This window comes from Pelodiscus sinensis, chromosome 3 (assembly GCF_049634645.1).
Source record: "Pelodiscus sinensis isolate JC-2024 chromosome 3, ASM4963464v1, whole genome shotgun sequence".
Lineage (NCBI taxonomy): Eukaryota > Metazoa > Chordata > Testudines > Trionychidae > Pelodiscus > Pelodiscus sinensis.
Window position 1 is genome coordinate 130,217,096 of NC_134713.1, and position 24,727 is coordinate 130,241,822.

At 44.8% G+C, this 24,727-nt stretch overlaps 1 protein-coding gene and 1 long non-coding RNA gene across 7 annotated transcripts in view; one reads left to right on the forward strand and one right to left on the reverse strand.

Moving 5' to 3' along the window:
• Positions 1–24,727, reverse strand: part of RGS7 (regulator of G protein signaling 7) — a 374,326-nt gene that overhangs the window by 86,818 nt on the left and 262,781 nt on the right. For 4 of the 6 annotated variants that reach the window (XM_075924826.1, XM_075924827.1, XM_075924832.1 and 1 more), the window contains one exon: positions 1,333–1,439. In XM_075924826.1, coding sequence (XP_075780941.1) covers positions 1,333–1,439 — 107 coding nt within the window. Of the gene's footprint in view, positions 1–1,332; positions 1,440–13,797; positions 13,943–14,419; positions 14,521–24,727 lie in introns of those variants that run through there. The other 2 variants (XM_075924830.1, XM_075924831.1) reach the window with 2 other exon arrangements.
• Positions 14,680–24,172, forward strand: LOC142827978 (uncharacterized). Its single transcript, XR_012902824.1, has 3 exons — positions 14,680–14,770; positions 19,322–19,473; positions 24,061–24,172. It is a non-coding gene; the product is annotated as an uncharacterized LOC142827978 (long non-coding RNA).

The window sequence follows — 24,727 nt, forward strand, 5'->3', positions numbered from 1 at the left end:
ATTATTCTCCAATGTGACATCTTTCTTCTGCACTTGAAAGTATGTTTTTCTCAAGTATCTTTGAATGGCATTTTCTCTGTTTAAAATACAGTAGAACCTCAAAGTTATGAATACCAAAATTATAAACAGACTAATCTGATTTGGAATCAGAAGCATGCAATCAAGCAGCAGCAGAGAAATAATAATAATAATAATAAACCCACACCAACAAAAAATCAAAAACAAAAACAAAAAACCAGTAACCAAAACCAAACCAAAAACAAAATGCAGTGTAGTACTGTGTTGAATATAAATTATTAACCAAATAAATGGAAGACAGCATTTTTCTTCCGCATAGTAACTTAATACAGCTTTGATATTTTATTGTTTAGTTGCCAACTTTCAAAAGAACAACCGTGTTGTTTTGTTCAGAGTTTCAAACATCTCAAAGTTACAATCAATCTCCATTCCCAAGGTGTTCAGACCTCTGATTTTCTACTGTAAAGTTTTAGTCTTAAATGTATGGGAGATGATATACAGGCAACCCATCAATTATTTTTTTTTTATTTCTAATATATTTAGCAAATGCCAGGATATCCAGTCTATACTGTGGATCATATTTGTCTCAATATTCAGCACATGAACTCAAGCTGCTCACTTTGTGCAACAGTAGAGAACTAATTTTAAAAATTATTGTACAGTAAGTATAAGAACATAAGAACATAAGTATGAAATTAAAAACAAAAAGCTATCAATAATACATCTAAAATGAGACATAGTCTTCTAATCTGGTTTTTAACACTTGCTCATTTTTTTCACGAGTACTACAGTGCAACCAACTAGTCAAGAGAAATAGTGAGATCATAAATGTGAGATCATAATCAAATATGTACTGCTAGAAGACACACATGTACACCTCTCAGAAGAGAAAATATTCTGTCTGTAGTGTTCAGTGTTGCCTGTGAGGAACGAGCTAGAATGTGTTGCATTCCAAAGCCCAGAACTCCATTAGATCTTTACAAAGGGAGGGACTATTCAGAAATGCTCTGTGTGTCACTTTATTGCACCTGTTAGACTTTCCAAACCATTAGAGTTACTGTTATTTCTTAAGGGGACATTTCTACTCCCATGTAATCTTGTGTACATATTTGTGATAGCCCTTAGTGTCTCTCTGTTTAATTTATTAACAGTTTCAGGATATACTGCTAGTCACTTTTTTATGTTTACAATGAATTAAAATCATTAACTGGAGCACTGAAAGGGGACAGTACATTTACAGTTGCAATGAATAGAATCTAACTCTTAATATAAGCCTTCATTTAAACATCTCTAGAACATTTTAAGCTTACTTACTTGGAACCGGTAAAAGGTGCCATCATCCTTTAGTGTTAGAACATGGTCTGAGATTGGAAAGAAATAGCCATGAGCTGCCATTAACGTCCCCAGATGTAGAGCTTCCACTGTTTGGGAAGGAAAGAAAAGATAAAATATTAAACCTTTTCTGTATTTACTGCAAGAGACCTTTTTGTGGCATTTCTTCTTATCCTCTGTGAGTAAACACTCAGCTTTCCCACACACCCCCTTTTATATAGAGATAGCCCCGAAAAGGATTTATCTTCTTAAGGATTGCCTCTCTCCCATTTGACAACTCTTCCATTATATTAGCACTGCCGTCACAGATGACTACACTCACTCCATATATTTCTCAGTATAGTCTCTTCACTGAGAATTGGTGCCATTTTGTGGGGTTCAACTCTGCCATTCAGAAGAGGCCTAGGAGATGGCAGGGTGTTAAAATAGCATGGGATGGTATTGGCACTCCTATCACTTGCACCTGTGTGATGAGAACTTTCCCTACAATCCTCAGGATAGACAATGTATTCAAGAATGCATCTTAGCAAACAAAGCCACAATTTACAATATTAAGTATTACACACATATTCTTATATTTACACTGTGGCATTGTTCAGTATCAGATATTAAAATCCCAGAATATTGACTGCAGGCTTTGTAATTATTACAATTCTCCTCTCAGGACAGCATAGCCATACTAATATAAGAGTGGGATTTTTTTTACACCATTTTTTCCTTCAGTAGTTGAGTTCTAACAAGGTTCTTTGGCCTATGAGTGTAAGCTCTTTCTCCACCAGTCCCGCCAAATAACATTGCAAGCCAAACCATGCTCTGGAATAGTATATGCCCATGAAATAAAACACACAATAAGTTCTGCCATTTTAAATGTTGACAGTGCTCTATCAAGGATGGACCAATGGCATGCATAACATCACTCTGAAAAATCTGTTACAGTTTTATGTTCAAATTGATAAATGCCTATAGGTTTTCTTCTTTATGTTCCTATCACACTTTAAAAGGAGGGGACTAGATTATTGTTAATTCCTAATATTTAATTACCCGGTTGAAGTCCCATTTCTTAGTTTTACAGCACGCATCTATATTGTACCACCTCACTAAAGGCTGGAAGTAGAAGTTTAGCACAGACAAAACAGTAAGCCTTTATGGAATTAGAAATTATGGTCACTACATCACCATGGGAAAAAGAATTCTGTTCAACCTGTTATTTCTTGGGCTTGCAACAAAAATTGTTGTGACAAGGATGGATTAATATTGTGCTCTTTTGCAATTTTATGTTAGTCTTGACTACAAGAATGAAACACACACAATCTGGGTGGCTCATCCATAGTTCAGGAGAATTTGTACATGTTGCTTTCTTTTGCCTGTTTGCACATCACTCTGCTCATCATGACTATTTAGATTTTTCAAGAGGATGAGTGGGAATTTTTAGCTGCTCTGAAGCAGAATCCTCCCTTCATTTGAGGGAGGGGGAAATAGAATTGGAGACTTCATTGCTTAGCCGACCTAACTACAACTCCACTTCTCTCTCCTCCATTACACACACCTTTTCCTGCCCCAGTCTTTCACAAGTTAGTACTAAATCTACTGGCATTGTAGTTGCCATCCTGGATCAGACAAGTGATTGATGCAGTCCAGCACCTCAGGTATCTGGCATTACCAGATTTTTCAGGGGAAACCACCAAACCGTCATAACAGACATTCTTGGAACGACATGTACAGAAAGAGTTTCTTGATCCCTGGGTATTGCTACTTCTTCCCTGAAACATGATCATGTGCACCCATATGAAGTTTTTGCTATCTAATATAACTGCAGGTATTCTTGTTATTCACATATATTTATAAGCCTTTAAATTCTACATCTTGTGCCTATGAGTATGTGAGATTATTTAAAACAAACAAAAACACCCCATCCCCTGTAATTATTTTAAAATGTATTGTCTTTACATTTTAATACCCTTACTCTTTCACTGTGTGAGTAAATATTGGAAGACTGTTATCTAGCAACTCTCTCAATAATATTAATCTTTGTTTGGTGAAAAGGAGAAGAAATCCACTGGTATCTTTTTTAAAGAAAGATGTATCATAGATTGCTTAGATTTGCAAGGGGAAGGACAGAAAGGATGTCACAAATAGGAGTGATTTAATAATCTTTTACTTTTTTTTACTGTGATACCATACAATGAAACAGCCCAATGTGTTTTCTCACATCTGTATCTTCTCAGTTTCTCTTCTCAATTAGAGGACGAGCTGGCTGGGTGCGATCCTGCTCTCATTGCAATCTAAAGCAGAATTCCCCTTGACTTTAGTGGTGTAGGGTCAAAAGAGAAAGGAGATCAGTGGTTTGAACCATTAGAGCAATTCCTAGATAATGGAGAAATATAAATCCCATAGGAAAACAAATTTCTCTTTGAGACATCTGTAGTACTAAATAAAAAAGGAAATTATTTTTAAATTGAAATTTAAATTGGCAGTGTCCCTTTAAATATCTCTAATGCATACAACGGTTAATACAAAGTAACATAATCAAAAGTACCTAACTAGCTTAGCATGGTGGTGGTGTCTGACTTTTAATTCACGTAGTCACTTTTCAAAATTTTGCGCACACTCTAAAACACGCCTTAGTTATGTCTGCAAAACAATTCAAAAGGCCATTGCTTTTCTTGTCTGTTCTGATTTTTGGATACACCAATTAGACCTTGAAGTCAGCAGTACTGAAAGTGCAGTGACTTCAGTGAGTGTTCTGCATGCAAAAAGGATAGGACTTTAAATGTGCCTTTACTCTATCATTTGTGAATGAGAGAGATATGGGAATAAAAACTCTAAACAAGACTATTAAATCTTCAAGTCTATTAATTTAATATTGGTCAAAAGGGATCTGCTAATGTTACAGACTAGCAAGGTGATACCAAAATAATATGCCTTTCCTTTCTCTCTTATCTTTCTTTCCGGGAAGGCAGTATGAAAACCTATAGCCCATAAAATATTAATGGGTCTGATAGAGATTAGACTGAAAATGTCTGTACTGCACTGTTTGCTAAACTATTGCTTAGGTCTCCCAAAACTGGCTGATTTTACATATTATATGCTGCACTGCCATCCATAAGCATAAGAGAGTGGGATGGAAGCACAGTTTCAATCTCTTACATTGAGTTCTATTGCTATAATAGCTTGTTGTGAAGGCTCAGGTTATTGGTTTGAAAATCCCATAATTTTTCAGTGTTAAAAAAAGATATTTGGGATGGCCAGAATTAGCTACTGAAAGGTGACTTTCTGGTGCCAATTAAAATATCAACGTAGCCTTAGATGCTCAGAACAGCTGTGTTTGTGTGCTATGACTTTTTAATGCATTGGTTAGCTTCAGAAATCAGGGATGCTGAGAGGATGTATCCGAGAATCCATTTGGGTGCTGGAAAGGAGACTGTGACTGTAAGGAGTTTGCGTATAGATAGACCAGAAAGTGGGAAGGACAGAAGCAGCCAGAAAATGGAAACAGCCGTAGGAGGAGGCAATTAGTGGCTCTTGCCAGGACACTTCAGATACCTAGTGGAAGGCTGAGAATAGTGGGAGCAGGAGGAAAGAAGTTTAAGGCAGCTGCCAAGAGTAAGGGATTCTTCTATCTCTAATCACAGTCTTTCCAAGTGAACCTTTGGATGCTTTGGCAGAATACTGATCCTACAACGTCTTCAGCTAAAAAGAGGACTTCCAATTCTACAGTTGTCAATCAAACAGCTTTTCAAAGCACTGCAGTGCCAAAAATAAAATATAATGAAACACAAAGAATCTTAGCTATATAGCAGATCAGAACTTTTCTAACCTGGGGAATCTGAGGACAATGTGTTACCAGCTTTAGAAAAATGACATGTTTTTGTCTGAGATTATACTGATGGCAACAGAGCCATTTCACTTTGCAAGAATGCCTCAACCCACTCCTGACCAAAAAAAGGCTAATGTATGGGGCAATTATGTTACCTAGACTTCTCTACACTATTATTTCAGGAACAGAAATCAAATAAACTATCAGTCAAATTCTTTTTATGCAGGGGAACAACTGGCAGAAAATTCTGTTTCTTAATCCAATTAAGAATAGATTAAGGCTATTTATTAACCTGACAAATCAGCCATAGACCTTCTGCACAGAAAAAAGTCCCAACTGCCCAAAAGTTTCTTGTCTCCATACTAATGTACTTAAGTATAGTGCTGTTTTAAAAACACCAAAAAGGCAACTCTTCAATAGGCAGCTTACTTTCTCAACATCCGATACAAAAAGAACAAAGCAAGAAGGCCAAACAGGAAAGTATGGTAGGACTTAAAATGCAAAATCAAGAGCTTGAAAGGGAAAATTGAGCCTGCAATAGAATAGACCTATATGCCTAAACAAAGGAATTCAATCCAAACAGATTCTGTATTTTCTAGACTTCGCTGCAGGGGGAGTCAGGAGGTTTAGATTTGAAGCAGCATCTTTCATCTCCAAGAATGACGTATGAAAATTGGGATCTTCTGTGATCTACACTAGAAAGGATAGTTCAGTTGAAGAACTCTCCTCAGAAAGAAACCTTACTGAATACTTTATCTGGCAAATTCTTCCTGGGTAAAAGCAAAATGTATCAGACACTGAATATATATTCTGAAATCCAGGAGCATATAGCAAACAATGAGAAGATTCTGCATTGCCTTATTGAATAAGTGCATACTGATAGATATGCATATGCCAAATATGATACTCACACGTGACTTCCAGTTCATCAGCCACTTTGTTTAAGAATATATGAACCAAACGATGCTCTCAGTTACACTTGACTAAGTTTGCTGAAAAGTTGCCATTTAGGCAGGACTGGGCAAAATGCAGCCCGGGGTCTGGATCCGGCCCGCCTAACACTTTGATCCGGCCCGCAGACTGCATCTGACTGCTTTCTATTTATAACCTGCTGCTTGTGCCACCAAATTTCCAGTCAGTGGCTCAGCCAGCAGGATCCTATTTAAACGTCTCAAGGCGCCCAGTCGAGGCACTACCCCAGATAGGGCTAGAGCCGCAAGCCCTTTAAATAGCTGCAGGAACCCTAAGTGGCTGCCAGACAATGCAATACCAGCAGAGCCAAGAGCTGGGAGCTCTTTGTTGTGTTTTTAATTCAAAGCCTCCGGTCCCAGACAATTCTGGGGGGAAAGCTAGTCCCCAGCCCTGCCCGTTCTGCCCTAGGCCTCGCCTCTTCCCGGGGTGGAGCTGGTCCATGACCATATACCAAAATTCATTAAGTGGCCCTACAGGAGGCCTTGCTGGCCCCCATCCAAGCAGGAGAAGTGGAGAAGAGGTCCTCCAAACACTATAGAGTGGCTGTCTCTGAGGCAGCCAATCAGGACCCAGCAGAGGGTATAACCCTTCAGAAGCTTGATCCAGCCAGGTCTATACCCTGACTGGGGGGATCAGCACTATGACTAGCTCCCAGTGTTTGCTCAGCCTAGATCTGGGTAAAACCCACACCCACTGGCCAAAGACCAGCCACAAGCAGAGACTTACTAGCATGGTGGACATGGCTAGTCAGGCCCAGGTTCCAGGACTTTGAGGGCAACTGGACAACCAGGCAAGAATCCTGCACAGCACCACTTGGCCACAGCATAGTGCTCACCAGTGGGTGGACCCGTTACAGGCCCCCTTGAGAAAATTATTGCCCACCCCTGCATTTAGGGCATTATCACAAATCTGTGCATGGTAGAGTGCTGCCTTTAGAAGTTTTGTGAGGAGCACATGTATCAAAGTCCATTTCTCACTGCCCCCCAGCAGGTGCTGCAGGGTCTGTCTTTTTAAGGCCATGTCTAAACTACTGTGAAGATCAATACCGGCACAATCGATCTTCTGGAGTTCAATTTAGTAGGTCTAATAAAGACCCAAAAAATCAAACTCAGAGGGCTTTCCCATTGTCAGCTTGTACTCCTGCTCCTGTGAGGAGTTAGAGAAGCCGATGGGAACATTTGCTCCCGTTGGCCTCCCACTATGGGGACAGCAGGGAAACTTGAATTAAGGTACATCGACTCCAGCTAAATAATTTCCTAAGGCTTCAGTGCAAATCTCATTCAGGTCTCCCTTTTAGCTAAGGGAATCTGATTCTCCTTTCTACAGGAGCTGGGGCTCTGCATATTGTCATTGCTCTCTATGGGGCTGGAGAAGCTGAACTGTTTGTTCCCTTCCCAGGCTTTCTCCAACTCCCTTTTCCCCCTTTTTATAATGGTGAAGCAGATTGGCTACTCTATAGCCACCACCAATTATCACCCCTAAATACCTAGCAGGTTATTTTTTATCACTATGCCCAGTGTCTACCAGTTAATGGAAAAATGCCTGTCTAAAACTACCTCGTTTGCTTGATACTTTTGCTAAAGAACTCTGTACCTTTTTCTTATCTTAAATCATTTATATTACTCTAAAAGCTTTTCCTGTTCATTATAAAGCTCTTACATATCCCCAAAAAGGTGATGTAGTGTTTTGCTCTACCTTACAGCACACTGTCTTAGGCTGTGTCTAGACTGCAGGCTTCTTTCGAAAGAGCCTCTTTCGAAAGCATCTTTCGAAAGAGGCTCTTTCGGAAGAGCGCGTCTAGACTACAATGCGCGGATTGAAAGATCGATCCGCTATTTCGAAAAAGAGCGTCCAGACTGCCGGACGCTCTTTCGAAATTGAAAGCCACCCGGAACTGCTTCTGCCAGGGCATGGGGGCAGCATTTCCTTCCGGGTGCTGCCTGCCTGCCCTTTGCAGAGACGCGTGGTGAGAGGGACACTCCTGAACACCCGTTGCTCTGCTCCTGCAGCTGCCTTTGCTGTCCCTCGAGGAATTTTGCAAGGCACTGCAGTGCTGCTTTGGAGTGCTCAGCTTCCTGGGACACCCCAGCAGCTTTTTTCTTTTGAGGTTTTTCTGCTTGCAGACCCTTACTTGTGGCATGGAGCCAGAGCTGCCCCTGGGCAGGCGAGGGCCCCACACCACCATACTGCAGCTGTTGCTGCATCTTCGTGAGACAATCATGAGGCTCCTTCCCGAGCTGGACCCAGACCAGAGGGACGAGGGGTTCCCCCGTCCGGCAGCCACACTGCCCTTGCCTCCGAACTTTTTCGTGGACAGGCGTGTTTGGAGGTTTGACACCAGCTCTGACTGGTGGGACCGGCTCGTGATGGAGATCTGGGATGACCAAGACTGGCTACGGAACTTCCGCATGAGAAAGACCACTTTCCAGGAGCTCTGTACCTGGCTCGCCCCTGCTCTGCAACGGCAAGACACCCACCTGCAGCCCGCCATCCCCCTGGAAAAGAGGGTCGCCATTGCCCTCTGGAAGCTGGCAACCCCCGACAGCTACCGCTCCGTGGGACACCAATTTGGAGTGGGGAAATCTACTGTCGGGGCAGTCTTGATGGAGGTAAGTCATTGTCTGGGGACAGTCACAGTTTGGGGTGGGGGGAAGGGAGACTGTCAGGAAGGGCCAAGTGGAGTGGGAGTGGGAGGGAGCTCCTCCACTCACCCTGAATTGTGGGGGGGGGGGTGGTTCTGAGGAGGGGATTCCCGGGCTGTTTGTTTGAGAGGGAAGGTGGGCGGTGGGTTCTCCTCCTAAGACATAAGGCACCCCTTCTAAAACTTTGTTGTCTGTCTCGTTCTGCAGGTGGTGAGGGCCATCAATTCGGAGCTGCTCAACAGGCTCATCTGTCTACTGGATCTGGACAGCGTCATGGCCGGCTTTGCTGCCCTTGGCTTCCCCAATTGCGGAGGAGCGCTCGATGGGACACACATTGCCATCCGTGCACCGCCCCATCGAGCAGCCCAATTCATCAATCAAAAGGGCTACTTTTCTATGGTCCTCCAGGCCCTGGTCGACCATCGTGGACAGTTTTCGGACATTTGTGTTGGGTGGTCAGGGCGGGCACACGATGCCCGTATCTTCAGGAACTCGTACCTGTACCGGAGGCTTCAGGCAGGAACATTTTTCCCCCATCGCCAGTTTGCGGTTGGGGATGTGCACATGCCGGTGTGCATAGTGGCTGATGCCGCCTATCCCTTGATGCCATGGCTGATGAAGCCCTACACCGGCCAGCTGGATGCGAGCAAGGAGCAGTTTAATGCTCGCCTTAACCGGGCTCGCAACCAGGTCGAATGTGCGTTTGGCCATTTAAAGGGCAGATTCCGGTGCTTGCTCACACGCCTCGACATGGGGGAGACCAACATCCCCGAGGTGGTGGCCACGTGTTGCGTCCTCCATTACCTCGTGGAGAGGAAAGGGGAGGCCTTCCTACCAGGGTGGGGGAGAGCTGCTGATGCCCAGGAGAGGCTCTTTGCCCAGCCCCAGACAGCTGCCATCCGCCAGGCTCACCGGTCTGCAGTTGGCATCCGGGAGGCCCTCCGGGAGCAATTCTCCAGTGGAGGCCACTGAGTGCACTGAGGGGCTTCTGCCTGGGGACTGGGCCCTGGCCCCCAATAGAAGCTTCCCTCCACAACCCATCTCCTGACCCAGTTTGGACACATCACTTACACCAGGGTGTGTTTCAAAATAAAATGTTCTCTTTACTTATTTATAATTTTGTACATATTATCAAACAATGTGGCAAACATAACAAAAATTTTTTTCATTTTTGTTGTTGCCAAACTATATACAATAAACAAACAGTTCCTTTAACCCTTTGTTTGTGCTTTAACTGGGGTGATGGGGGTGATTGAAACCTGGAGGGGGGAAGGGGACTGGAAACCTGGAGGGGGGAAGGGGATCAGGTTGAACGGGGCTTGGCAGATTTCCCTTTCCTGCCTGGGCCTCGTGTTTGGGGTGCTCCCCGGCTACGGGACCGGGTGATGCACCTGTCGGTTGGCTGGCTGCTGGGGGGCTCTTGGGACGTGGAAGCCTGGGGGAGAGGAGGGCCAGGGGGAGAGAGGGGCTGGGGAGCTGGGGGGGCTGGGGGAGAGGGAGGTCCAAGGGGGGAAAGGGAATCTGTTGTGGAAGGGGGGGGTCATGGGGTGCTGGAGGAGCAGGACCAGGCACAGCAGCAGGCAAGCCGCTGACCTCCCTCAGGGTGGCGTACAGCACCGTGCGCTGCAGGACCAGCTCATTCATGAGCCGATCACGCCACCGCTCCTCTGCCTCCGCCCTCTGTAGCAGGATGGCGTTCTGCTCCTGCACAGCCTCGACGTGCTGCCGGAGGATGTCGGCGTAGACACGCCTGTGTCTGCGGCTCCCATGTCTCCGAGGTGGAGATGGAGATGGAGGTGGGGCTGGGATGCTGCGGCCCTCTTCCACGGCTGGTCCGGCTGTGGAGGAAAAGAAGAAGACACAATCAGTCCTATAAACTGGACTCTGTAGCACTTACAATACTAACAGGATGGTTTATTAGGGGATGAGCTTTCCAGGGCCAGACCCACTTCCTCAAATCAGAGTAACACGGCTACATTTCTATCACAATCAGTCATGTGTGCAACAGCTGTCCAAAAGGGCATGCCCTCTCCCTTGAGACAGGGGAAGCAGACATTCTGAAGGTCACACTGTGTGTGTGTGTGTGTGACCTGGGCATCAGCCTGAGCATGACAGGTTTCTCTTGTGCATCACCCACTGTGCACCCACCCACCTACCTCCCCCTCCCCCCCCGGGTGTGACACAAACTCACTGTACTCACCTGCTGCTTCCTCTCCCGCGCCAGATGACGCCTGGGAGGCCTCAGAGGTCTGGGTGACTGGCTCCAGGGTGAGGGTCGCCGTCTCCTCGGTGTCCTCCTCCTCTGGGCCCATGTCCCCGTCTCCAGACTGCTGTAGCTCTCGCTCTGGAGCGTCCACCACCGGGTCTGCCAGTCCGGACTGCACGAACCTCCGTGGTGTGCGTGCTTCTGCACTGCCACCCAGGATCTGGTCCAGCTCTGAGTAGTAGGGGCAGTAGTGGGGGGCTGCCCCAGACCGGGAGCTCTCCTCCCTGGCTTTGGCGTAGCCCTGCCGCAGCTCCTTCACTTTGGAGCGCACCTGGTCCTGGGTGCGGGGGTAGTGGCCCTTCTGGGCCAGGGCTTCAGCCATGCGGCCATAAATGTCGGCGTTTCGCCGCCGGCTTTTGAGGGCCTGTAAGGCCTCCTCCTCTCCCCACAGCTCCAGCAGGCTCTTTATCTCTGCGCCGGACCAGGATGGTGCCCGGCGCTTGGAGCCCTTGGCTGGGTCCCCAGAAGGCTCCGAGGAAGGGCCAGGACGCTCTTGGGGCTGTGACATGCTGCAGCAAGGTCGCCGTGTGCTCTGGCTCCTTGTCTGCAACAAGTGGCTGTGAGGGTGCGCCTGTCCCTTTAAGGAATGGCTGCAGCCAGGAACCACAGACGTGCAACCCATGGCCCAGATTGTCCACCAGGGCTTGTTCCTGGAGGTCAATAATTTCGAAAGAAAGGGCTCCCCCCGTCCAGACTCACGTTCTTTCGACGGATCTCCCTCGAAAAAGGCGTTCTTCCTCGTGAAACGAGGTTTACCGCCGTCGAAAGAAAAGCCGCGTTCTTTCAATTTAATTTCGAAAGAACGCGGCTTGAGTCTGGACGCAGGGGAAGTTCTTTCGAAAAAAGGCTACTTTTTTCGAAAGAACCCCTGAGTGTGGGCACGGCCAGAGTGTTCGTTTATTCAAAGGAGATTTATTTAAATGGCCAGTTAGTACTCTAAACAAAATCACTTCATTTTTCCTACCCAGCCTTGAAGTATGTCATTATCTTCATCTCTAAGACACTATTCTTTCCCTTTTTTCATTGATCCAAATGTGTGGCTGGTGCTCTTTTAAATTTACTGTAGTAGGCTTCCCCTTTTATCCCAAGATATACTTGGATCCGAGCAAATGCTACACATATTCCCCATCTGTACTAACTCTGTTCTTAAAAATATAATTTCACTGATTAAATCACTTGTACATATGGAGACATCCTTTTTTCTTGCCATAAGGCCTGATACTGAGTCAGAAAAAATGACTGCCACTGCTGGATACATTGTTTAATGCCAGCACTATTGCTACTAGTTTGGCAATAGCAGATATTCTTTTAGATGCACTAATTCTTAATTTTGGTATGATGGCCACTCCTTTTTTCATCACAGAAGTGTATTGATAGCTTTGGTGTACTTCAATGTTTTACATATGGTAACAGTAGCAACTGCTATTATTCCGCTTTTATTATCTGGTTGTTTAAATTCTCTAGGTCTTCACTCACTGTTATCATTCACAAATTCAGTACATGTACTCATAAATAGCTCCCAGATGGCTCTTAAAATTCCATGTGGGCAGTTCTCCATTACCTGCAACTTTAACTTGTCTTTGAAAAGTAATAAGTATAGGGAAACAATCAGTTCCCATTTCTTCTTCCTCCTTGTTGGGAGGTGATTTAATTCTGTCGATGGATGAACTCTCTTCTATTGGAATAGAGCAACTACATGGGAGTTCTTACTGCAGTGCAGATGCAGATATAGCTGTGCCGCTAATGTCTTTAATGTTGAGTTAGTCTCGGTTGCCCTATTCCCCCACAACTTATTATGACTGTTTAGATCACCCAAAATAATATACTCTTCACTATTGCCTGTAATTCTCAGCTTTCTAATTTCCCACACAAGTTAGAATAAGCATAAATCCTTAATGAAATATTTCTCATCTGAAAGAGGACCCAAATGTTATTGTATTCAAGACTTCCTTCCTCATTTCCTACTTGTATGTAGTTCCTACTTGTATGTATTGTTTTCCTTTTGAAAGTACAAACACCTTCTTCTCTCTCTAGTTTTGATCTTGCCTAAAGGCACTATACACCCTGGAATTTGAAAAGCAAGTTTTTTAACCAGCCATGTTTTTAGGTATGGAATCATACTTGGTTTAGTTCTGATTTCTAGTAGATTCTCTCTTAGTACTTGGCCAATCCACCCATGTGAGTGGAGTTCCAACCTTTAATATCCTCCCAGTCCAGACATGGTTTTCAGGTGCAGTCAGGTGTGGACACTCCAGGCCAAGCTAGCTCCTTAGTCCCTTCCAGGCCAGTGAGGTTTATATACCTTGCGACTGGCGCATGCAGTGTTATCGTCAATTGTTGTACAATGATTAGATATGACAGCTAGAGGCACCTTACAAAAACTGGAGATAGAATTTATCAGGGTTTAAAAAGTGTAACACAGAATTTAGCTTCCTCTATGGATGAGTGATTTGCCTTTGAAAAGGGTCAGTTGTCTGTCATGTACATAAGCCCTCTTCACTTTACTATGATGTAAATTTTTGTGATTGATTATGACAAGATTCCCTATTTCCAACGTGTCTCATTGATTCCAAAGCAAGCAGCCATGGATAGCTAAAGCAGAATTGACAACATATGCAGCTCTGTTAGAAATGGTACATATCAGCAATCTATGTACGCATTCCTATTGTAATCAACTAAACTTTTGTTTTTAAGCTATTCGGTTTACCTTCTCCTTTGATTCTGAACTACATTCCAGTTATTATACTTACTATCTGAGCCCCTCCACATGGCTGCGGTACAGCGGGCTGAAGGGTGGCAGAGATGGGAGGATGTGGCGGACGAGCAGACACCATGGGGGGAAGGTGTGGAGGATGGCAGGGTGTGGGAAGACCCAGGAAGCACAAGCTCAGGGAGCTGAGGGAGGGACAGATGGAGCACAGCAGGCAGGGACTTACCATCACCCCTACCACTCACAGCATCTCCTGCTTCTCTTTGTCCCTGGGCCCAATGTGCTGCTTGGAGAAGTCATCGTACTGCGGCAGCAGCTGCTTGATGGACTACGAAGCTCTGCCCCCCACCACGCTCTGCTGTCCCACCTTCCCCCCACAGGACAGGCCGATTCTGGGGCGCAGGAGCAACCTGGGGGCCCAGCCCATGAGCTGCCAGCCCCAGCAGGCACAAATCTGTGTGATACCACTGCCACTGCCAGCTCCCCACCACACCTGCTGGCCATTTGCTGGGAAGGTGCTGAGCCCCGTCCCACACCCACACCAATTCAGCCCGAGGGGAGGGGCCCCAGCAACACTCTACCCAACCTGGTCCACCAGGCCACCTGCCGCTGCACCCACTCCCACCACAGGGCAGGGTTCCCCTCAACTCATAATTTCTCACTCATTCTGGCATTTTCTAGAAACTTCTCAAGTCCTCCAGTGTATTCTCAAATGTTCTCTGTGACAGAGGGTGTGATGAATACCTCCCCTTTTATAATAGTATACGGATGATGACTCTCTGCTTCTACTGATGTCATCAGCTACCATTGTCTCTGTGCTATGCATTTTTAAATCTGAGCTGGCTGCTATGGTTACAGGCAATATCCTTTGTGATGGTTGTTCAGCAGTCAGAGTCTCAGAGACAACTGTTTTTTTAAACAACATTTGGGTGCCTCTTCCTTCTATGGAACCTCTGTCCTGACCAAAACCACACTCACTGGGTGCCTCGCCCCTTGCAAATTCTGAAGACTAGGTGGGATAAAAGGAAACAGTTTACAGTATCTTTTAAAGTGTATTTAAAGCATTTTGTTCCCTATGTGTCTAAAAGGGAAAATCAGGTCCACATTGGTAATGTAAATTCTCTCCTGGACCCAGTGTGAGAGTGGTAAGCTGCGTTTTAGCCATTTAAATTATAATTGATCATTTTACTTTTGCTTCTCCTGTTCAGCAGTGAAATGACAGCAGGTATAGAAGCTAGTTGAGAGTAAGGGCAGGTCTAACCCACAGCCTAATCTGAAATAACTTCCCTCACTCAGGGGTGTGAAAAAGCCCTCTCCCGCCCACTCCCCAAGTGACACTAATTTTGCACTGTCCATGCTGGCTCTATGTTGGTGGGGGATGCTCTGCTGCCAGCATAGCTTCCGCTTCTCACTCAGCTGGACTAATTATGTCGACAGGCGCGTGCTCTCCCATTGGTATAGTGGGTCTTCAGCAGAAATGCTACAGTCGTAGCACAGCCACACCAACGCTTCTCTGCCAATACAGAAATGTAATGTAGACTTACCCTACGTGATAAAGACTTGGCATTCAGCACTTACAATGTGCACATGCAGCTGAAGTTCTGAGACCTGGATTCCTTTTCCAGGCAGCGACACACCTTGGGAACCGATTTTATTACTGCAACCAATTCCAGATTCTACAGTCAAACAGGCCTACAGGCTGGAACCCTATTTGATGAGGATGCGGGGGAGCTTCCAATTACATTTTGAGCTAACTCATGAAATGTAGTTATATAGGTTTTATTTCCATCCCAAACAAAAATCTTTATTATAACAGAATTAAGATTCAAAACATGTTGCAGCAAAAGTCTACTAACATCCAAATGCAATATTACTTTCTTTAGGCTTGTCTACTCAGAACACCCCAAAATTAATCCAAATTATCTGAAAGTGTTGAATTTGAAGTGGGTTAATCAAATCACATTAGAACCCTTTTTGGATGATGTTACTTAGAACTAAAGGGGCCTTAATTTGTTTATTTTAATTGACTTTGAAAGAGTGTGGGGAGAGACCAATGTTTAATGAGTGTGTCATCAAGAACACTCTTCCAGTAATGGTGTAGCAGATGGCAGGGCAATATTACACTGCTCAGCAAAATAATTGCTAATTAATCTGCTTCTACCTGCATTGTTCTCTCTTCACCCAAACAGCTAAATAAAAATAAGAAGCAGAATGAACCATGAAATTTTAATCTTTTCTATGTTTTTGGCATACAAGCTATGAACAAATTAAGAACCACAACTGGTACTACATTTTGAAAGAATGCAGATCTTGTGAACATGAAGTAGCTCTGTGAAAACACAGCTCTATTTCTGCCCCTGACTGGAGGCCGTATTTTGCCTTGGCTACCTTTGATACTATATATCGCTTGACATAATGGGCATTTTTTATTTCTTATATTCCCATTTGTTTTTTCAGTATAATCAACTATCAACTATAATGGCAACCCAACGTCTTCTGCCAACATGATATGCATTGGTGTATCTCCTCAAAGCTTCATGGGTTTACTTTATACATATCAGTTTCTTCAAGATATTGTAATATAGGTCCCACTTTTCCACGTATATTTCACAACATCATTGTTTTTGCTGTTTTACCAGCAAAAACAATGATGTTCTGAAACATACGTGGGAAAAGTAGGACATGACTTACAATTTCTTGAAGAAACTTCCCACCTTCAAAGCAGAAAAAAAGAAGAAAAAAGAAATGTAAAAAGATCAGTTATGGAAAGGAAGATAGCCCCAGAGACAAGGAGTTAAATCTTATTGCAGCCTATTGCGTCACATACTCTCCTCCCCCACTAGCATACCCCACTATTTTTAATTTCACAAAATATTTGGCAAATATTGGTATTAGGATTTAAACTTTGACTTGGGTTGCTTGGTTTTACATGCCTGTAGTGGGGTCGACTCATTGGCACAGAGCCTCCTGCTGGTCTCTTTGGGTACTAGCTTTTATAGTTCTAGAGCACTCCCTGTTAACCAGTGTCTTGCCCTCAGTTACCTGTTTTCTGAGCTACTTCAGGCCCTACATCCCTTCTGGCCCAGAATCCCCTTTCCTCACAGTACTGCCCCACAACACTGCCCCTGCACTATGGGGTTTTCCTCTCACTGTGACCCCAATCCCTTTTATCCAATTTTCCTCAATGACCCACTGCTAGTCATCACCTAGCCTCTGCCTCGGGCAAATTGCAGTCAGAAACTGACACTCATCATTGGCAAGGGAGTGTGGACCTTCTGCCTTCTCTTGCTTTGGGCTGCCTCCCTGCATCCTTAGTAGTTCTCAGGCTCCCATTTCAGGCCTGCAGCCTAGGAGTTGGGTTAGGCCAGAGCTCCTCTGCTCGGCCTGCTTTTCCCCAACCCTGCTCTGTCTCAGGTACCCTCTAGCTTCCGAGGCAGCCAGGTCTCTCCTGCTCCACTTCTGGAGCAAGTATGTTCCTTTCAGTCTTTGCAGCCTTCTAAAGGCTCCACCCTGATCCTAATTGGGAAACTGCTCCTCAACATAATTGGCCAGGCCTGCACAAGCCTATTCTGGCTTGTTTGTAACTCTCTCCCTGCTGGAGTGGACTACGGCACCACTACAATGCCATTTCAGTCTGGAGAAGACAACTAGTTCTCTCAACATGAGGATCATGCTCTTTATGCAAGACACAATGCACATTTGGAGATGGTAGGGCCAAGTTTATATATGGGAAACGAGAGCCTTAAACAAAGAGCGGTAAGAACTTCACATGTTATTTATACTCCTGAACGCCCAATCTCCAGAAGACAAGAACTTCACTAGCATATACTGCCAGTAGAGTCAAGCTGGGAAAATAAAAATGAAATCCTTAGGTATTTTGAGCCACTCAATAATACCAAAACCAAAATGAAAAGAAAAATATCAGAATATTCTGAACATTAAAAGGGTAATATTTCTTTCTTATTTCTAAGGGATAAAACCCTGCTCTACATCTCCAGGGGATCACAGAAGGGCCAATGTAGGGTTAGCTGGATCACTTTTGCTTAAAGCAGAGAGATGATGCACACAGGATTCTGACGCCTATGCCACTGAATGTATGGGTTCAGAGATATCAAGGCAGAAGGGACCAGTGTGATAATCTAGTCTGATCTCCTGTACAGTAGAGGCCATAGAACTGTCCCAATATAAATCGTTTAGTATATATTTTTTAACAAAAATCCCATCTTGATTTAAAAATTGCAAGTGATGGAGAATCCACCATGGCTCTTGGTAAGCTCTTTCAGTAGTTAATTTCTCTCAGGCTACGTCTACATTGGCCCCTATTACGGAATAGGGATGCAAATGTAGCACTTGGGAAGAGTGCTACATTAGCATGCCTATTTCGTAATAGGCGGCCAGTGTAAACACAGCCTCAATGTTTAGAATTTACAGTCTGAAGTTGTCTCGATTCAACTTCCATCCACTGGATCATGTTCAACCTGTTTTCGTTGTTGTTGTTCGATTGAAGAGCCCATTATCAAATATTTGTTCCCTGTGTTAATACTTGTAGGCTGAGATCAAGTCACCCTTTAACTTTGTTCTTGCTAAGCTAAATATATTGCACTCTTTGAGTCCATCACAAGGCAGGCTTTCCAATCCATTAAACATTCTCATGTATCTTCTCTAAACCTTCCTCAATTTATCAACATCTTTTCTGAATTGTGGGCATCAGTACCAGACACGGTAATCCAGAAATAGCTGATAAGAAGTAAAAAAAAGCTCTCTATTCCTAGTTGACATTTCTCCATAAGTATCCAAGGATCCCATTACCCATGTGACATCATGGCAAAAAGACTAACACATATTCAGCTGATTAGCTACCATGATCTCCAAATCTTTTCTAGAGTCACTACTTCTCAGGAGAGACTCTTCCCCTTCTGCAAGTATGACCTGCATTTTTTGTTCCTGACAGTGTATGTTTACATTGAGCTGAATTAAAATGTCTGCATTCAGTTTACCAAATGATCCAGAAATCCTCCATGTTAGTGACCTGTCCTCTTCTATTATGGTATGTTGGTGGATATAGATAATAGTGCATGATCAAATGACGCAAGCGTTGTTTGTGTCTATTGGCTGCAGTGAACCCTGTAAGATGTTTAAAATGTTTTGGACTGGGCTACAAAAGATTATTTTTCTAAGTCAAGGCAGTGTTAAAGAAAGGAAGTTTGAGGCTAGGGGAGGGCGAGGAAGAGTTTAGCATGAAAGTCTAGCTATGATTATTTTTGGCTATGATGAATCACTAAATACCCTTTGACTAAGCCTGTTTTCATATCAATTACTACTACACCATCCATTAATTTTATTTGATTGTCATGAACTACTATAATATTCACAGAACACCCACTTGTGACCAGTCAGCTCAGATAACAGACATGCAGTAGTACCTAACTTAATTGCCACCTTTTCAACTAATCTCTATTGCAAAAAAACCCAAAAAAACCTGTTTTAATCTTCCTTGTGTCAATTTCCATTCCTGTACCACAGTAGTAGCTAATAAGACAAAATAATGTGTTTCCTTTAATTAGGACAATACTGTGCTTTATTGTCCAGCGGGAATAAAAAGCATGACAATTCAAGTGTTGCCATGCAGACATGCAACAGAGGAAAATAACAACAACTCAGGACGAGGTGGTAATAAAAATACATTGCAGAGGCAGCTGTTCACAGATTAACACAGGTATGTGCCCCCAATTAAAAATGTTTCCATCTTTAGTTATGGTTCCATTTGAACAGCTGTTAAATGTCATATAGATCAGCCTTGCAAAGAACTACTCACCCACTCAACAGAGGCAAACATTTAAAATTCCGATGGAAAAGTAAAATATTTTTATCATCACGAGAGTAAAGGATGAGTCAGTAAATCTCCATGACATTTTTCCAAGGCTGCCTTTTATAATCTGATTTGTCAAGGCTGTCCACTTCCCCTACAGAGGAGGATTGGCTCGGGAAGCTGTGGAGGTATGACATAGTTCAGCAGCACACACTATTATTACAAACTAAAGAAATCCCTCCGACTTCCAGACAGACGTATATTTAGCTAGCCAAAATGGCTGAAGTGATACCCATCCATGTGTGACAGAAACTTCTAAAAGTAGTAGGTGCAGAAAGGGAGGTTCAGGGCAGGCCTCACTCCTTCTCCAGTGGCAGCAGCATAGTATGAAAGCTTGGGAAGAGAAAACAGCAGCCTGCTCTCTCTATTGCAGAGATTCTCAAACCTTCTGGCCCACAGCCCACCCTGATCAATGCAGACCTTTCTGTGGACAACCAGCCAACCACCCATGACAAAATGGGAGCAGGAGAGAGGGGTGGTGCGGGGCCTGGCTGGGAGGTAGGGTGCAATAGTGGGCTGAGAGTGGGGGGATGGCCAGGAAGTTGGGTGCAGGAGAGGAATGGGTGGGGGGGGCTGGCTGGGAGGTAGGGTGAGGGTGCAGGGTCTCGGCATGAGGAGGTTGCTTGAGGGGTTGAGGCTATGAGGTCTAGGCATGAGACAGATTGGGGGCACTTACCTGGCTCCAGGCTTCCGGTCACCCCCCACCCCTCAGCACTCCCATTAGCCATGATTCTGGCTAATGGGAGCATCGGGGAAAGCCTCCAGGCAAACAGTTTTCCTGCACTGTTGTTCCTCCAGCTGAGGGAAGGAGAAGTGGCAGAGCGTGGAGCTGCTTCCTGCCCCTGAGAGCCGGATCCAGTCCACGATGCTCACCTCTCCCCATGCCAGTGTGAAGCTGGTGCTCCAACTGCACATGGTTGAAGCACCAACACAGGCTCCCTGCTCCAGAGGTAAGGGTGAGCCCTGAGCCCACGGCCCACCTGCCAGATGGTTGCGGACCACACTTTGAGACCCACTTCTCTATCGCCATAGACTGCACTATAATGAAGTGGCTGCAGAGAAATGAGTGCCATGATTGCTAGAGATTAGTGAACTGGTATAAAACATATATAAAAAAAGATACTGGCCCAAATCTTTTACTCAATCTCCTGAAATTGACTTCAGGCTGACAGAAGAGAGAGTGGAGCAATATACATAACCCTCATGGTCACACATGGGCCCAATTGCCTCTTCATCTCCAGTGTTAGAAGAATTCTTGCCTATTTGTTCCGATGCAGAAAGAGGGGGCAGAACGTGCACACCCTGGACAGCAAGGCAGTATCCTCGCACACTGTGAAGCTTTGCAATGACCTCATTAGAACTGCTTATATCAGTAGTGAATTTGACCTAGGAAATTTGGCGATTTAAATTTTGACCCTGAAATATACTGCCCACTTGGATTTGAAATGACCAAAATGTGTTGACCTTTGGAGCATGCTGCCAAGTACCCTTCTTGGCTAGGGCCTTTGAGGAGGTGAGCGTGTGATATGTTCTTTTTCCACTACTGGCACGTTGATTTTTCTGTTGTACACAGGTTTTGCTATTGTGTTGGCTAGTTATTCTTTTGCATAGCTAGTGAACAGGCACAGCAAACATGGGAGTTTTGTGAGAGGCAATGAGAGGGGGACACATCTAACAAAAGGTATGTCTATACTACCACCCTAGTTCAAACTAGGGTGGTAATGTAGGCAACCGAAGTTGCAAATGAAGCCCGGGGTTTGAATTTCCCGGGCTTCATTTGCATCTCGCCGGGCGCCGCCATTTTTAAATGTCCGCTAGTGTGGACTCCGTGCCATGCGGCTACACGTGGCACAGACTAGGTAGTTCAGTCCAGGCTTCCTTCCGAGGAGTAACAGTAGTTCGGAATAGGAAGCCTAGTCCGAACTACCTAGTCCGTGCCGCATGGAGTCCGCACTAGCGGAGTCTGCACTAGCGGACATTTAAAAATGGCGGCGCCTGGCGAGATGCAAATGAAGCCCGGGAAATTCAAATCCCGGGCTTCATTTGCAACTGCGGTTGCCTACATTACCACCCTAGTTCGAACGAGGGTGGTAGTGTAGACATACCCAAACATACTCTCAACTCAGGACAATAAAGCCATTAAAAAAACCCATTAAAAAAGCCCTTTCAAGAGTAAAAATAATACATGCGGATATCCAGAAGCAGAGCTGGGACTGCTGAGTTTATAACACTGAATGCAGCATGTATGATTGCATGCCTCCTGGCAGGTGTTGTATTTGTACCGAGATGACACTTGCAAGGACACAACAGCATTTCTTTCAGTCTCTGTGTTGGTAAGGAATATGCAAGTCTTAGGAAAGAAAAGCAATAAGCCAAAGCAGAGGGAAGTAATCCCATAGGGTATGTCTACACTACAAAGTTAATTCGAACTAACAGACGTTAGTTCGAATTAACTTTGATAGGCGCTACACTAACGCTCCGCTAGTTCGAACTTAATTCGAACTAGCGGAGCGCTTAGTTCGAACTAGGTAAACCTCATTCTACGAGGACTAAGCCTAGTTCGAACTTACTAGTTCGAATTTAGGGGTGTGTAGCACTGGTGGCCCTGGCCAACTTTCCCTGGTGGCCACTCTGGCCAACACCAGGGAAACTCTATTGCCCCCCTCCCGGCCCCGGACCCCTTAAAGGGGCACGGGCTGGCTACGATGCCCATGCCAGGTGCAAGCCTGCCAGCACCCAGCTAGCAGACCCTGCACCTGGCACGGCTCGACAGAAGCCACCCGATGCCCCCCAGCCCTCCCCCTCTTCCCGGGACCAGGCTGGCGGCTCCCGGGAGCTTGCCCGGGACCGCAAGAGGCGGGCACCCGCCTGGTCTAGTGCGGACATCGTGGACCTCGTCCACGACCTCCGCACTAGGCACAGGAAAGTGGCTGTCTAGGGCAGGAGAGCTGCCAGCCTGGCCACCCAGGAGCAGGTGTGCATGAAAATCAAGGTGGTCCACTGAGATCCCCGACCCTGAGCATACAATGGCCGTACTGAGTCAGACCAAAGGTCCATCTAACCCAGTAGCCTGTCTGCCGGCAGCGGCCAACCCTAGGGACCCTGGAGAGGATGGACCGAAGACAGTGACCAAGCCATTTGTCTCATGCAATCCCTCTCCAGCCTTCCACAAACTTTGGGCAGGGACACCACTCCTACCCCCTGGCTAATACCACTCCATGGACCCAACCTCCATCACTTTATCTCACTTCTTTTTAAACTCTGTTCTAGTTCTAGCCTTCACAGCCTCCTGCAGCAAGGAGTTCCACAGGTTGACTATTTGTTTTGTGAAGAACAACTTTCTGTTACTAGTTTGAAGCCTGCTACCCATTCCTTTCCTTTGGTGTCCTCTAGTCCTTCTATTATGGGAACTAATGAAGAACTTTTCTTGATGCACCCTCTCCACCCCACTCATGCTTTTATAGACCTCTATCCTATCCCCCCTCAGTCTCCTCTTTTCTAAGGGTACATCTACATTTCAATGTTTCAGGATACCGGAGTATCCTGAGTCTTCGTAGCAAGCCTGTTATTTCAAGCTCGCTATTCTGACGACCCTGTAAATCTCATTCTACGAGGAGTAATGGATGTTTTGGAATAACGCTTTATTCGAAATTTGGCACTGTGTAGACAGCACCAAAAGACAAATTAAGCTATTTTGAAATAGCATGGAAATAAGATATGCGTTTGCATAGCTCAAATTGTGTCTCTTATTTCGAGTTACGGTGCAGTGTAGACCCATCCTGAGTTCCCTGCCTTGAGTCGCCTGCCCTGCACATCCCTACCCCCTCCTATTCTAATCTCCACAAGGACCTGTAAAACACTGGGTAAATCCTCTAGTAACTAATAATAGGAAAAAATAATATATATATATATATATTTACAATTAAGTGGTTACTGCTGTTTAGAAGTACCTGCCTTGTCCTCATCTTGCTGTCCTCCGCTGTGTGATGTGTCTGGTGGACTGTATGTCATGTAAATCAACTTTTTGAAGGACCGACTTGTTTTTTTAGCAACTTGTCATAAAAAGCAGCATAATCTAGGGCAAAATTCACTCACACAAACAAAGCAGGGATTGGGGCTGCTTACAGAGAGTGGGGGGAGGGAGGCATGGTAGAAACAATGAGTCATGTTTTTTCAGGTGATCAAACTGCATTCATTACTGAAATGACACGTTCAACAGGGGTTCCGGTGCCCGACAAACACAACATTAACTTAACTGCCTTTGCCAGATCTGAGTATTATAAAGCTTATTATCCATCTCTTGAAAAATGTTTCACCACCTTTCAGAAATGGGGGTTTCTGAGTGTTCCAGTCAGACAGGTGACAGGATATTATTGGGTTTGCATTTGTCCATTTGTCAAAAAATTGGTTCTCATCTATTCTCATCTCATCTAGGATGGGAATTCTTGTGCAGCAAAGGCAAAACTGCTTTGTATGTTATCCCACATCAGCATTCTTCTCAACAAGACCCACTCAAATTTTCTGTGCACTCAAAGGCAGGTTTCCAGTATTTAAAATATGTTAGAAATGTTGAATAAAAATTCTTGACTACATTGTAAAATTCCTGTTCTTTAATTTCCTCACCCTCAACCAAAGACTGCAGCAGGGTGTTTTTGTCTGATGTGATAAATCTTTCTCTGAGCCTGATGCTAAATTATTTTGAAGGGGATGAATATGAAGTATAACTTCTGTCACCAATGAGTCATTTTTCTCGCTTGCCTCTGCCGTCTTCGGAAAGGTGGCTGTTTGCTCACTAGCCAAGGCAAGCCACAGCTTTGTGCAAGTGTCACTGAAGACTTTCTTGAACAGTGTTGGGCATGTGTCTTAAGTGAGAAAATATGCCTTGCGCCCATCAAAAATCAACTACGTTCTCTCTAGAGCTGATCCCAGAGAAGGAAGTCATGTGCTATCTTACTCTAGCAATGTAAAATACTCAAGGTCGACAAATTGGCAGAAATCTTTCAATTCACCAACACAGTGTAAATATGCAAGGGTATGTCTACACCACCCCGCTAGTTCGAACTAGCGGGGGTAATGTAGTCATCCGCAGTTGCAAATGAAG